This window comes from Chenopodium album, chromosome 2, assembly GCF_948465745.1.
Source record: "Chenopodium album chromosome 2, dcCheAlbu1.1, whole genome shotgun sequence".
In the NCBI taxonomy this organism is placed as follows: domain Eukaryota; kingdom Viridiplantae; phylum Streptophyta; class Magnoliopsida; order Caryophyllales; family Amaranthaceae; genus Chenopodium; species Chenopodium album.
The window spans coordinates 296,735-312,445 of record NC_137835.1 but is presented as its reverse complement, the minus strand read 5'-3'; the positions used below and the strand labels follow the sequence as shown (position 1 = coordinate 312,445).

At 37.9% G+C, this 15,711-nt stretch overlaps 2 protein-coding genes across 2 annotated transcripts; both read right to left on the bottom strand.

Annotated features, from left to right (window-relative positions):
- Positions 1 to 1,263: 1,263 nt before the first annotated feature.
- Positions 1,264 to 1,956, bottom strand: LOC145605640 (uncharacterized). Its single transcript, XM_081661715.1, has one exon. It carries the CDS (start codon positions 1,954 to 1,956, stop codon positions 1,264 to 1,266), a length of 693 nt encoding a protein of 230 aa, XP_081517841.1.
- Positions 1,957 to 4,701: 2,745 nt separating this feature from the next.
- Positions 4,702 to 7,111, bottom strand: LOC145605622 (uncharacterized). Its single transcript, XM_081661694.1, has 3 exons — positions 6,095 to 7,111; positions 5,721 to 5,984; positions 4,702 to 5,508 (listed from the first exon to the last, which is right to left on the bottom strand). The coding sequence occupies exons 1-3, from the start codon at positions 7,109 to 7,111 to the stop codon at positions 4,702 to 4,704; spliced, it is 2,088 nt and encodes a 695-aa protein (XP_081517820.1).
- Between the last annotated feature and the right edge of the window lie 8,600 nt (positions 7,112 to 15,711).

The window sequence follows — 15,711 nt, the reverse complement described above, 5'->3', positions numbered from 1 at the left end:
ACTAAGACGAATAAAACTAAATCTCACATGACTAATTTTCCATAATTTTTAATAGTTAAACAATTATAAGTGAGACTACCATTTTAAACAGAACGAGTATATTACATAAACACATAGGCAAAAAACTTATTTTGATCAATAAAAAAAAACTAGATTTGTCATTTATTTTATGAATTAAAAATTTAAATTTTCATATAAGCAAAATTAGTGAATAAGGTTTGAGATTTTAAATTCAAGTGTCACATAAAATTAATAAAACAACAAAAGATAACTTTAGTGTTAAAATTAAAAAATTATCTTATGATATTAGAAATTTTATCCATATATTTAATGAATGATATTCATAAATATACAAAATTTTAAATTAAATAAAATAATTTATTAGAACCGTGCATCGCACGGGCTTACATCTAGTTAATGTTTATTTTAATTTACTATTTCAATTTTTCTTGCTAACGAACGCCCCGGGGCGTTGGATAAGCATTTAAAATAATACCTAAAGTGGTATTAACTTGGGAAAACATGACAAAATCATGCGTCGATCGGTGTAATTAATGTTCATTATAATTTAATGTTTCTAATTTTAGGTATCTTATCCAACGCCCCTGGGGCATTCGTTAAATTTATAATTTGGTCTTTATTCTATGCATTTTTTTTTAAAACTATGTGTCAAAACTTTTGCAAGTCGTTCCCCTCAACAATGATATTAACTCATCCAAGTTTCAGTACGAATTTTTATTTTATTTTATATTTCTAGTTTATTGTTTCACATACGCACATTAAGAGGTTTTTTTTTTTTTTTTCCACGTACCGATTCAGAGGGTTTTTAGACCTTAAAACCTCTACTTTAAGACTTAAGTAGTGGTTTTCAGTTGAAAACCAATACTTCAAGCGGCGGTTTTCAGGTCTAGAAACAGCTACTTCAAGTAATGGTTATGATGTAAATTTCTTATTATAATGGTCTAGAAACAGTCGTCTTCGTTTTTTATTTATTTGTTATATTAAGAACTAAATTGAAGATAGAAAATACTATTAAAAATAAAATAAAATTGAAGATTTTTTTTTTTTTTTTTTTTTTTTGAGGAAAATCGGATGGTGCCTTATATTATTAATTTGTCCATCAAAATGTATGGAGCAACCTCACAAGGACTATGGTTCTCCCATATTTGTTCTACACCAAAAGGCACAATGCGGGCTAAATTATGAGCAACGGTGTTACCCTCCCGCTTTACATGACACCAAGAGATAGAATCGAAATTAGAGCTAAGGCAAAAAAAGATTTTCCAGCAACAAATCTAAGTCAGAGAAGTAGATGGTTCCCTTGCAGAGTCTGTCAACTAGCACTTGGCAATCTGATTCAAGAATAATGCGAGAGATGTTGTAGCGCTTAGCCAACCTTAGAGCCATAGCAGCAGCCTTGCATTCGGCAATGACAGGAGGCCAGTAAGCCTTTACTCTTCTCGTGGCTGCAAACACTACCTCCCCTTGACAGTCCCTTGCAATAACCCCAAGACCAACCCAGCCATCCTCACGCAGCGAAGCATCACAATTGAGTTTAGTTATCCCCGTAGGTGGCGCCTTCCATGTCTTTGGGCTTTTCTTCTTCCTTGGTGCTGCAGACCCATATATTTTCAAGGCATAAGTAGCACAATCTGTTGCTAAACGTTGCACACGATTAACCAAAGATGGGTGATACGTGTCAACCCCTTTGAAAACTTTGTCATTTCTTCTATTCCAAATGTACCACAACAGAATAGCACCCCTACATTGTAGCTTTGAATTGTGCTTGCTCCAGGTTTCGAAAAAATCAATAAAGCTCATACCTTGCGGCCACTGGGCAAGCGCACTACATTCACACTCCTCCCATAAGTCACGAATTGTGTGACAGTCAAAGAGGGCATGACGAAGTGTTTCAGGGCATCCAACACACCAAGGACAATCATCAGAATCTACCATATTCCGATGCTTCAAATAAGTTTTGACAGTGAGGGTACCTGTGCATATTCTCCAAAGAAAAAGTCTGACTTTTGGTGTGACTTCAAGCTTCCATATGTCGACCCAAGATTTGTGAAAATTGTCAAGATTGCACGATTTACCCAACAAATAAGCGGTCTTAACAGAGTATCTTCCGTCTATAGAGAAAGCCCAAAATGGAGCGTCAGCCGTGCTTCTAGAGCTCAGAGGAAGTGCAAGGATATTGCGGCAGTCAGCTTCATTAAAAATAGACCTGATACCCACTCCCTCAACTCGTGATTAATCAAATCAGAGACCTGCTGCACTTCGTCGACAGTAGGAGATGAAATAAATCTGCTTTCCCCACAATTGAGCCAAGGGTCTTGCCAAACATTAACTGAGGACCCGTCCCCTATTCTCCACAGCAGCCCCTCTTTGATTAGAGTCTTGGAAGACCAAATGCTACGCCAAGAAAAACTACTTGACCAACCGAGCCTTGCGTCTAGGAAAGAGCCCCTAGTGTAGTACTTAGCTTGAAGCACTCTACTAAGGAGGGAATTTGGGTGACTTAAGAATCTCCATGCTTGCTTGCCGAGGAGAGCATCATTAAAGACACTCAAATCACGTAGCCCTAAGCCCCCAAGACATTTTGGAGTACAAATGTCATTCCAACTCTTCCAATGCACTCTTCTTGCCCCATCATTATTACCCCACAAAAAGCGAGCCATCATACTATGAATTTCGTGGATAATCCCTGCCGGCAATTTATACACACCCATGAGATAGGTAGGGATTGCTTGAATCACTGATTTGAGAAGCACTTTTTTACCCGCTCTTGACAATAATTTTTCTTTCCACCCATTCAATTTCTTCCAAATTCTATCTTTAAGTGCCTCGAACACCATCCTCTTAGACCTACCAATGATTGTTGGTATGCCTAAATATTTCCCATGCTTGTCCACTCGTCTCATGGCTAGAATCTCTAACAACTCCTCTTGCGTAGCAATTGTGACCCCTTTGCTAAGAGAAACCTCCGATTTATCATAGTTAATTTTCTGCCCGGATGCTGCTTCATATGTGTTGAGTATTTCAACAATTTTTGAGCATTCCTTTCGGTTGGCCCTTGCAAAGAGTAAGCTATCATCCGCAAAAAGAAGATGAGAAATTTCCGGTCCCTGTCTACTTGCTCTAGCCCCATGAAGGGCACCAATTTCCATGGCTTTCCGCAATAGACCTGAAAAAGCATCAGCAACGAGAATAAACAAGTAAGGGGAAAGAGGATCCCCTTGTCTCAAGCCCCGAGATGGTGTGACCGAGCCACACACCCCACCGTTGATTATGAAAGAATAATTGACAGTTCGAACACAGTCCATTATCACACCGACCCATGTGTCAGCAAAACCCATTTTCAGAAGAAGTTTCTCCAGAAAAAACCATTCTACTCTGTCGTACGCTTTGCTCATATCCAGTTTCATCGATATCATACCCTTCTTCCCCTTGCACCTTGTTTTCATAGTATGAAAAAGCTCCAGAGCTACCAAGGCATTATCTGTGATTAGTCTTCCCGGAACAAAAGCACTCTGGTTCTCAGAAACAATGTCAGGGAGGATATCCTTCAATCTCATGACAATAGCTTTCGAAGCAATTTTATAAATAACATTACACAAGGCAATGGGTCTAAATTCCGCCATGCTTGAAGGGGACTTAACTTTCGGAATAAGAACAATGTTAGTATTATTTATAGAGCTAAAGGACTCATTACCCTGTAGAATATTACTAACTAAGCGAGTAACATCATCACCAACAATATGCCAAAATTTCTGATAAAAGATAGCATGCATACCGTCAAGACCCGGGGCTTTGCAGGGGTGCATATGACTCAGAGCTGTAAAAATTTCCTCTTTCGAGAAGGGTCGGAGAAGTGATGCATTAATATCCGGAGTGATTTTAGTGGGGATTGCATCAAGAACTATGTCACAAGCTTCATTGGATGGCATGTCCGAAGAGAAAAGTGTCTGGTAAAATTGTTGGACAATGGATTCCAGAGTATCTTCATCTTCTTGCCAGACCCATTGTTGTCAAAGAGACCCTTTATTTCATTCCGTTGCTTTCTTTGAGAAGCCTTGTGATGGAAATATTTGGTGTTTCTATCTCCATCCTTGATTTCAGCCACTCTTGAACGCAAATACCAGTAGGGATGTTCATCGGTCCAAGACCGGACCGGACCGGACCAACCCGGATAAGACTGAAGACCGAAAATTAGAATTTTAAGAACCGAAGACCGGACCGATTAAGTTATGACCGAACCCAGACCGGACCGAAAGAATCGGTCCAAAACCCGAACCGAACCGTTTTGGACCGATTTAAGAATTTTTTTAAAAAGAATATTAATTTTTAATATAGTCAAGGAAAACACAAAAAAAAAATATTGGAAAAACGATATTGTAACGTCATTTTTGCGTCGTTTTTTGTATGTTTAGTGCAAAAAAACTTATAAAGTTAAAGTATTCTAAGCTTATTAAGGATAATTTTAAACGTTATTTAAGGTTTCACACATATTTTTTATAAAAAAATCGGTCCGGTCCAAAACCGGTTTTTATAGGGTTTTGGACCGGACCGGACCGAAGACCGGAAAAATGAATTTCAAGACCCGAAGACCGGACCGATTAATTCGGTCTGGTCCGGTCCGGGTTCGGTCTGGGGTGGTCCGATCCATTTTTTCGGTCCGGACCGATTTATGAACACCCCTTAATACCAGTAAGCCTCCTGCTTATCCAAAAGGTCATCCAATTTTTTCTCCAATTCAGCGCACTTTGCAATCGACTCCACAGAAATCCTCACACCTTGCGCCTCCTTCAAAGCCGTCTCTGTATCCTCAATTTGCTTCCCTAATTTTTTGAATTTTTTACTGCTCCAAGACTTGAGATTCCCTGCTACATTCTTGACACGGTCAGTAACACTCCCACCAAAGTCTTGCCAGGAGCTTCGAACCACCTCTTCACATTCTCCATCTAAGAGCCAAGCAGTCTCGAATCTAAAACCCCTCTTCTTTTTCTTTTTCTTCTTCCTATGCTCCCCAATTTTCAGAAAAATCGGGGAATGGTCAGACTTAAACCGAACCAAATTCTCGACACAATGAATTGGGTGAAGATCGAACCAGGAGCTTTTAGCCACGAATCTGTCCAACCTCTCACGGATGATGGTTTGAACCGAAGTGCCTTTCTCCCACGTGAACCATTGACCTTCGAACCCCAAGTCTTTGAGATCACAGTCCTGTAAAGTTTCACGAAAATCTGGAAGAGCTCTTCTCACCGATTCAACACCCCCTTCCTTCTCATCATACCTCAAAATTTTATTAAAATCCCCCCCAAATAAAATCGGACCATCAAAATCCGAGCATAACTGACGAATGAGAAACCAGGTTTTGGATTTATTTCCTGTTTCGGGCCAACCATACAAACCAACAAAACGCCATTGTTCATTCGAGTTTGTTTTAATGTCTCCACAAATATGATTTTGGGAAAAGGAAACCAATGAAAAATCAATATCATCTTTCTAGTAAATACAAAGGCCACCAGCTTTACCAATACTACTGACACCAAAAGCATACGGAAAACCAAATCTATTTTTATTATTTTCTGCATCTTTTTTATTAATCATAGTCTCTGACAAAAATAAAATATTAGGACCTAGGGAATTGCACCACTTACGTAGTGCTCGAACTGCTCGAGGGCTTGCTAACCCCCGGCAGTTCCAACATAGAGTACTCGTTGGACATGGCGGGGTTGATCCATGTCAACCTCCGCCGGACTAGTAGAGAAAGGAGACACCTCAAGGGTAGATTTGGATCGTTTCCCAACTGATATCTCATTTGCATCCACTACAAGCTCTGTAACTTCATTATTGAATTTCCTTTTTCCAGCAACTGTCATGTGTTCCCTCATAGAAGCATCCACATCTTTATCAAGTCTTTTCCATTTTTTCCTGGCTGCCACCTGAGTATCTTGCTTCCCTGGCTGAAAACTTTCCTCCTGTTTATCAAGTTCACTAGTTGCACTTACCAAGAGCATGGGCTGGGCGGTAGTGAAGGTAGTAGTGAGCTCCATTCCAGACTTGGGGCTGGTTGATGTTGATCAGGAACCAGAGGCATCTCCTGAGAGTTTTTGGTCAGCGCTTCTTGGTCAGGAACACAAGTAGCAACTGTAGTGTTGATATTGCTCTCCAAATTTGCCCCTAGATAATCAGAATTCGGGGTCACAGGGGGTGTGGAGAAAAGCTTTCGAGCCACATAAGGAGGTCTTTTGCGTATCGCATTAGGGTCATTGTACCCTGGAAGCTTGACAGTACCGTGACCTTTGAGACGAGACAGCCATGCCATCTCTTTCTCTCGGTCCAAGGCAGTGAGTTTTGTAGTCTTCTTTGGCGACGCTCCAAGCCAAGGGCCATATTCATACACAGCCCCTTTCTTCATAGCAGAGTCTTCTACAAATTGACATTCAATGTCAGTGTGCTCCATCCTCCCACAATAGTAACAAAAGTCAGCTAAGCGTTCGTATTGTAAGCCACACCACTTTGAAGAGAGTTTGCCATTGGCTATCTTAATTCCCCGACGAAGCGGCTTAGTGATGTCAACTGAAACCTTAACACGAAGATATTCATCCCAACCCAAGGGGTCAGCATCATCAAACTCTAGAAATCCTCCCAAGTGCTCGCCAATTTCATAAGCAAAATCCGCATTACGTTTATTGAAGGGGACGTCCCTAATTCGAACCCAGAAAGGAGTTTTGGCAAATCTAACCTCTGAGGGTTGTTCATCACCAAAGATTTCTGTGAGAAGGAGCAATTTCTTATCAAAAAACCAGGGGCAGCCTTCCAGAACCCGCTGCTTGTCTTCCACGCTAAAGAATTGAAACACAAAGAGGTTTGTTTCCACCATTCTGATCGCAACATTGTCTCGAGTCTTCCAAACATTGAGAAGGGTTCGCTTCATAGCTTCAACATTGAAAGGCCTACCCGTAAGGAGTTTCCCAACCAAAGTCAGTGAGATTTTGGTTTTAGTATCCTCATCATCACCAGTTTCAAGGTCGTCTCCAATAACCTTGTTTTCTTCTTCTGTCAAACACAATTTCTCCAATTCCTCTAAGATATTCGGATCCATGGTGGTCAGAAACAGGGCACAACAATCAGAACTCGCTACAATTCGATGAAGAAATCTGGAAAACCACTGAAAAACGAACGAAAACGGTACTACCCTAGACGAGGGACGAGAGCGTTTTTAACCCTAGGCGAGGGACTTTTTATCAAAATATAATTAGATTTACTTAGGTCTTAGTTGAGCTAATGAACAAATAAAATTGAAGATAGAAAAACTTTAAATATGAATAATCTTTGACAAATATATGAAAAAAAATATCCCATGTTTGACTTTGTCAAATTTGTCTTGGTATTTTCTTAATTAGTCTAGTATGGGCCAGATATTTAAAAGAATTCAACCTTGTGAGTGTTGTGACCTCAAAGTTTTGAGGTAAATACCTCACCAATTACGCTAATCCTTGGTTAAATAAATATTGTAATTACTTTGCATTTTTTTTTAAAAATAGAATTACTTTGCATTTTTATTGTAATTACTTTGCAATTTAACAAGAAGGAAATATATAGGGGTGAAAGTAATTCGGATTAAAACCGAACCGAACCGAAAACCAAACCGAATTAGTAATTTGGTTTGGATTTTTTTTAAATTCGGATTGGATCGGATTGGAAAAATTAAAGAATATGGATTACGGATTGGATTCGGTTTGGGGTTTAAAAAAACCGAAAACCGAATTACAAACCGAATTTCAACCCAATACTTGTAGCCCATTTTCTTTTTCAAATTATCCAACCACTTTCCCTTTTCATATATAAACTTTTAAAAAAAAAACTAATTCTCAATTCTCCTTTTCTCAATATTTTACTATCTCACAAAGAATGTATTTAACAAAAAATGATTGTAGGAATTTTCTGGGTGAAATTCGAGTTTCGGGTTTGAATGTTGCAAAAGAAGGGAACAAATTTCGGTTTGGATTGGATTCTAATTTGAAAAACCAAATTAATTCAGTTTGGATTGGATTTGATCGAATCTTAATTCGGTTTGGATTCGGATTGAGATTTCCGAATCCGAATTAATTCGGATTGGATTCGGTTTTGGCTATAATCCAAACCGCAAACCGAACTTTCACCCCTAGAAATATACCCTTTAAGTTGAGGGAAATAAACCCACTTTGTCATTTTGTCTTCTTTCTAAGAGACTTACCCAAGTGAAAACTGAAAAAGGTGGGGTGTTGAAAAGTCTACAAAGTTCAACTATAGTACTAGTACTAGTACTATTTAAGCACCGCAATGAATTATTGAATTGCAGTGTGTTGGGGGGAAGCATCCGACTTCGAAAATGACATTTGTGAACGTAAATTGGACGAGGTACAAATTGTAGCTAGGGACTTATCTTTATATTGCACCAGTATGAACATGTAATACATTTACTTATCAATTAGACCATCGTCATTGTAATATTCAATAATTACGTTAGTAAGGGGTATTCAATTATTCATTGAGCTGCACCGGTGATGCCAGGAAGCATCATTCCATCACAAAAAAGGGCAGAATCTGTACCTCCACCTATGGTCAAGGGCCTTGACTCGAGGCTTTAAGATCTCAGCAAGCTCCAATGCAATATCAATGTAGGGCATGTTCATATTTACTGAACTGATTGAACCTGAATTGAACTAAACTGAGTTGAAATGAATATTTTATGAGAGAGGGAAATTAGGAGCTGAACTGAACTGATTAGAGTTGAACTGAACTTAAGTAAATGTGAACATGCCCGTAATATCAATGTAACATTACTTTACCCCAATTACACTTACACCGTTACACGTAGTATAACTTCTAAATTGGAGTGTTGAAAAGTCTACAAAGTATGGAAATAATAGTGTCTTGGTTTAAGTTGGAAACATCCCACTTGGAAAATGATGTTAATGAACTTTATTTGGACAAGGTATAAAGTAATAAACTATGGAAGTACGGAGTATATACAATGAAGTACATGTCTTCATGTATTATAAGAGGTCATCCAAACTAATCTTTGTGGTGTAAAAAATAAAAATTGTTTATCATGAAAAGGTGTAAAAAATAAAAATTGTTTATCATGAAAAGGTGTAAAAAATAAAAATTGTTTATCATGAAAAGGTGTAAAAAATAAAAATTGTTTATCATGAAAACATATCTTTCTTGTATTTTTTTTTTTATACGTAGTAATGTGTTATTATCATATACAAATAAATGATGTAAAATATATAGCAGTATTTTTTTTTTTTTTTTTTTTTTGCGTATATTATAAGGTTTTATGATGTACATACTCTTTAAGTTATCACAATGTTGTGATTATTATTTAATGTTTATGTCCTTCTATTTATAATTAATGTAATTTTATGCAATAGTATGGCCGGGTATGCACTTTTGTTATAGTGTTCCTAAAAAAACTTGTATGATTATGTTGTTATTCATAAGTAAACAAGAATATATTACAGTAATATATTATCTCCATCCTTAAATAATCACATCAATAGTATCATATTTTTACTTGTTTAACAAGAAAAAAAAAATTTACTTCTCATTAGATTCGTTGTTTCTCTAAATTAACAAAAATAAATGTGTTTTAACCCGTTTTCGTATACAGATTGGCTGAGATATAATTGGTGTTGAATAATTTTGAGAATTGGAGACAAATTTCAAGTAAATAATTGAATTACTTAGGTTATGGTGTTGTAATTTAATTATCATAGAATATTAAAGCAATTAACCTTGATTAAAGGTTGATAAAGATCAACTCAAAACTCTGGTTTGCTGCCCCTGTACATCGCCCGGTCAGCCGCCCGATCGTGGTGGTGCGCCCGATCGGGCGCGAGGCTGGGTTGAAAATTGCAATCTTCACCGCCCGATCGGGCAGCCGCCGCCCGATCGGGCGCGAGAATGCACTTCTGGAATTTGGGGCAGCCGCCCGATCGGGCAACAACCGCCCGATCGGGCGTGAGAAGACACCTGGAAATGACGTCAATATCCGCCCGATCGGGCGGAAGCGGGCCCGATCGGGCGCGTGTCAGAGAGGAAGTTGAAACTGACGGTTTCGTCAGTTTTGCTTAGAGAAATCAGTTACTTTCGTGGCTTTTGAAGTGAATTAGGCTTTAATATATATATGTTCAAAGAACATATGTTGGATACTTGAGAAAAATCAGAAACTTATTTTTCTTGAAATCTTTTTTGCAACTTTTCATCATCATCATAATTCCAAAGGCTTACTTACATTGTTTTGTAATCATCCTACTTGTGATTGCAATTGTTTCTTCATTGTATCTCCTAAGTAAATTTCCGTGAAAACCCGGTTGTAGTTTAGGGTCGGAATATACTTTTGGGAAAGTGATTCCGTTCACGCCTTGAAGTTTTCCGGTTCAATTGTTTGCTATTTTTGTGACCCTTGATCATACACAAATTCCCCAACAATCCAAAAGTATAAACTCTACAAAAATGGCAAATGTTAAGGAATTGATGGCCAACATTCAAAAGTTGGACAAGTTCGAAGGTGTTGATTTCCGAAGGTGGCAAAGGAAGATGCATTTCTTCTTGACTACATTTGGGGTGGCTTATGTTCTTGCTACTCCAAAACCCGAGGAAAAGGAGGAGGAAACAATTGATGAAGCAAGGAAACGCAGCAAGTGGGAGAATGACAATTATATTTGTTGTGGTCACATTATTAACGGTATGTCTGATGAACTCTTTGATATCTATCAGTTCAATGATTCTGCTAAGTCTCTATGGGATGAATTAGAGGCTAAATATATGGCTGAAGATGCTTCTAGCAAGAAGTTTCTTGTTAGTAAATTTAATAATTATAAAATTATTGATAGTAGGCCTATTATGGAGCAATTTCATGAGATACAAAGAATTTTAGGAAGTCTTAGACAACATAACATAGTTCTTGATGAGACTTTTGTGGTGTCATCAATAATAGACAAATTACCTTTTTCTTGGAAAGACTTTAAAAGTGGCTTAAAGCATAGGAAGGATGATGTTAACCTTGAGAGTTTGGCTTCACACATTCGGATTGAGGAAGAAATCCGTTTGCAAGAAGGAAATAAGGATGGAAATCCTAGTTCTACTACGGTAAATGTAGTGGAGGATGCCAAACAAAATGTGAGGAAAAGGGGTAATGACTCAAACAAAAATAAAGGCAAGAAGCCTAAGTTAAGCGGTGATGGTTCAAAGTCACGTGCTTGTTGGTTTTGTGGTAAACCTGGTCACTTCAAGAAAGATTGCACAATCTGGAAGAAAAAGATGAGCAAAAAGAAGGCTCAAGATGGGAATGGAAATGCTAGCCAATCCCAAGACAAACAAGGTAAATCTTGTGCACAAATTTCATTTAATTCATTTATGAATTATATGTGTATGATTTCTGAAATCAATTGTGTACAGGCTGATTGTTCGTGGTATATCGATTCGGGAGCATCGAGGCATGTGTGCAAGGATAGGTCATTGTTCAAGACCTTCTTGGAGGTTGATGATGGAGAAATTCTCTATATGGGCAATGATTCTACAGCTAAGGTGCTTGGCAAAGGACAAGTGGAGCTAGTCTTTAGTTCGGGAAAATCTCTTATTTTAAGGGATGTGTTGTATTCTCCCGAACTTAGGAGGAATCTTGTATCTGGTGCGGTCTTGAATCGATTAGGTTTTAAGATGGTGTTTGAGTCAGATAAGTTTATTTTGTCTAAAGGAGGTCAATTTGTAGGACTTGGTTATTTGTGTAATGGTATGTTTAAATTAAGTATTTCAAATACTTTGAATGATGCAGTGTTTGTTGTTAATGATAATTCTTCTCTATGGCATTTGCGGCTTGGTCATGTTAATTATAAAAATTTATATTTTATGTCAAAGCATGATATGATACATGTGTTTGATCCAAGAATAGAGAAGTGTAAAACATGCATGTTAACTAAAATCACAAGGAAACCATTTCCTCAAGTTGTTGAGAAAAATAATTCATTGCTTGATTTAGTGCATAGTGATTTGTGTGATTTTCATAACACACCTTCTTTAGGGAATAAGAAATATTTAGTAACTTTTATTGATGATTATTCAAGGTTTTGTTACATTTATTTGTTATTCTCTAAAGATGAAGCCCTTGATAAGTTTAAAGTTTACAAAAATGAAGTAGAGTTGCAAACTAATGAAAAGATTAAAAAGTTAAGAACTGATAAAGGAGGTGAATACTATGATCCAAGTTATTTCCAATCTTTAGGTTTAGTACATGAAACTACCGCAGCATATACGCCACAACAAAATGGTGTAGCGGAAAGGAAGAATAGGGCACTAGAAGAAATGGTAAATTCTATGTTGTCATATTCAGGTTTAAGTGATGGTTTTTGGGGTGAAGCCGTTTTAACGGCTTGTTACGTGTTAAATCGTATTCCCATGAAAGGGAAAGATGTAACCCCATATGAGATTTGGTATAAAAGAAAACCAAACTTGAGTCATCTCAAAGTTTGGGGTTGTAGGGCAATTGTAAAAGTGCCGGAACCTAAACGTAAAAAGTTAGGTGAAAGAGGAGTTGAATGCATTTTTATAGGATATGCGGATCATAGCAAATCCTATAAGTTTTATGTAATAGAAAAAAATGACTTTTGGTCGGTTCACACCACCATTGAGTCAAGGGATGCATTATTTGATGAAAATCGATTTTCTTCAATTCCTAGACCAAAGGACATAACTCCAAATACCGATGCTCAAAGTTTTGATCAAATTGACATTGATCAAGAGGTGGATGACCAAACTCATTTAGATGAGGCATCTACATCATCATCTCAACCTAGGAGAAGTAAGAGGGCAAGGAAAGAAAAATCTTTTGGCCCGGACTTTCATGTGTACTTAGTTGAAGGATCAAGGGAATCTGTTTCAACACAATTTCCATACATATTTAATGTAGAAGATGATCCTTTGACCTATGAAGAGGCTATGAGATCTCGTGATGCTCCATTTTGGAAGGAAGCTATTAATGATGAGATAGAATCCATCATGGGAAACAATACTTGGGTTTTAGCTAATTTACCACCAAAATGTAAACCAATTGGGTGCAAATGGATCTTCAAAAAGAAATTGAGGATTGATGGAACGGTTGAAAAGTTCAAAGCCCGGTTAGTGGCACAAGGTTTTACACAAAAACCTGGTATCGATTATTTCGATACATATGCACCTGTTGCTAGAATCTCAACTATAAGATTGTTGATAGCACTTGCGGCTATCCACAATCTTGTGATCCATCAAATGGATGTCAAGACAGCATTCTTGAATGGAGATTTAGAGGAAGAGGTTTACATGCGACAACCGGAAGGGTTTGTTGTGGAAGGTCAGGAAGGAAAGGTTTGCAAGTTGATTAAATCTTTGTATGGGCTAAAGCAAGCACCTAAGCAATGGCATCAAAAATTTGATGAGGTTGTGTTGTCTAATGGTTATAAGTTGAACAATTCAGACAAGTGTATTTATAGCAAATTTGATGACAACGGTCAAGGTGTCATAATTTGTCTATATGTAGATGACATGTTGATCTTCGGAACTGATTTGTCACAAGTTGAAAAGACAAAGTCATTCCTTAGTTCAAAGTTTTCCATGAAGGACATGGGGGAAGCGGATGTCATCTTGGGCATAAGAATAAAGAGGTAAAAAGAAAAGTTGATCTTGTCACAATCTCATTACATTGAGAAAGTGCTCAAGAAATTCAATATGAGTGAAGACACTACTTCTCTTTATTCAACACCTATGGATCCTAGCATAAAGTTGGTACCTAATGAAGGTTATGCAGTTGCACAACTTGAATATGCTAAAGTAATAGGTTGTTTGATGTATGCCATGACAAGTACTAAACCTGATATTGCTTATGCAGTTGGTCAACTGAGCAGGTACACTAGCAAGCCTAGTATGCAACATTGGCAAGCGGTTCGACGCTTGTTGAAGTACTTGAAGAAAACCAAGGAATTTGGTTTGTCTTATAGTGGATATCCTTCGGTTGTAGAAGGGTATTCAGATGCAAGTTGGATCTCTAACAAAGATCATTCCTCCACAAGTGGATGGGTTTTCCGATATGGGGGAGGTGCCATTTCATGGGCTTCAAAGAAACAAACTTGCATTGCGGACTCCACAATGACATCGGAGTTCATTGCTTTACATTCGGCTGGTAAAGAAGCCGAATGGTTGAAGGATCTCATGTTTGAGATTCCTTTGTTGCCAAAACCGATATCACCAATAGTGATACATTGTGATAACAATGCTACGTTGGCAAGGGCTTATAGCCAAGTTTATAATGGTAGGTCAAGGCACATTGGAGTACGGCACAGTTACATCCAAGGACTTATCAAGGATAGTGTGATCACTATTGATTATGTTCGAACGGATTTAAATCTCGCCGACTATTTTACAAAGGCATTGGCTAGAGATGTTAACAGTAGGATGGCAATCGGTTTAGGATTGGAACCCTAAAATAATCACAATTATGAGAATCTCAACTTAACGCCCAATAAGACATTGGGTCTTAAGTTCAATGAGATTAATTCTCTTAATTGTTGATTGGGAACTTGTTTATTCATCCAAGGTAAAGTTCCGGTTTTTCTGTGATGAAAAGAGGTTGTTTTAAACTTAATAGAATTCCTGATAAAAGTGCTTTGTCACAGGAGCATGTTGGAACTCTACCTATATAAGTACGAGGTTTTGCCGCTTCAAGAAGCTATTTAGGGTGTAGCTTTGATGTACTTATGAATAGATATGGACACATGGCTTATAGTGTCAAGTTAATATGTATTTAAGTAATTAATCTTGTGTGTGTAATATCTTCGAGTTTCCAAATGTGTTGCTTTTGGTTCAAACGTTTTACGATACCAAATTGATACGGATTCTTGAATTGTATATTTCACTAAGTAGGAGTTCAAGTCTATGTACACTTTCATTTATGCATAAGATTGTTTTGTGATGATGATGTTTTGCAATGTGTCTAGTTTAATTCTCAAAATGGGGGAGGATTGTTGAATAATTTTGAGAATTGGAGACAAATTTCAAGTAAATAATTGAATTACTTAGGTTATGGTGTTGTAATTTAATTATCATAGAATATTAAAGCAATTAACCTTGATTAAAGGTTGATAAAGATCAACTCAAAACTCTGGTTTGCTGCCCCTGTACATCGCCCGGTCAGCCGCCCGATCGTGGTGGTGCGCCCGATCGGGCGCGAGGCTGGGTTGAAAATTGCAATCTTCACCGCCCGATCGGGCAGCCGCCGCCCGATCGGGCGCGAGAATGCACTTCTGGAATTTGGGGCAGCCGCCCGATCGGTCAACAACCGCCCGATTGGGCGCGAGAAGACACCTGGAAAGGACGTCAATATCCGCTCGATCGGGCGGAAGCGGGCCCGATCGGGCGCGTGTCAGAGAGGAAGTTGAAACTGACGGTTTCGTCAGTTTTGCTTAGAGAAATCAGTTACTTTCGTGGCTTTTGAAGTGAATTAGGCTTTAATATATATATGTTCAAAGAACATATGTTGGATACTTGAGAAAAATCATAAACTTATTTTTCTTGAAATCTTTTTTGCAACTTTTCATCATCATCATAATTCCAAAGGCTTACTTACATTGTTTTGTAATCATCCTACTTGTGATTGCAATTGTTTCTTCATTGTATCTCCTAAGT

What these genes read in the sequence shown, in the direction of transcription:
- LOC145605622 (XM_081661694.1), bottom strand. Translation starts at nt 7,111, where the DNA reads ATGGATCCGAATATCTTAGAGGAATTGGAGAAATTGTGTTTGACAGAA. An exon ending in ACTCTCAGGAGATGCCTCTG is followed by an intron (nt 5,985 to 6,094) that starts GTTCCTGATCAA and finishes CTTGATAAACAG; the next exon opens with GAGGAAAGTTTTCAGCCAGG. An exon ending in AACCCCGCCATGTCCAACGA is followed by an intron (nt 5,509 to 5,720) that starts GTACTCTATGTT and finishes TGTATTTACTAG; the next exon opens with AAAGATGATATTGATTTTTC.
- LOC145605640 (XM_081661715.1), bottom strand. Translation starts at nt 1,956, where the DNA reads ATGGTAGATTCTGATGATTGTCCTTGGTGTGTTGGATGCCCTGAAACA.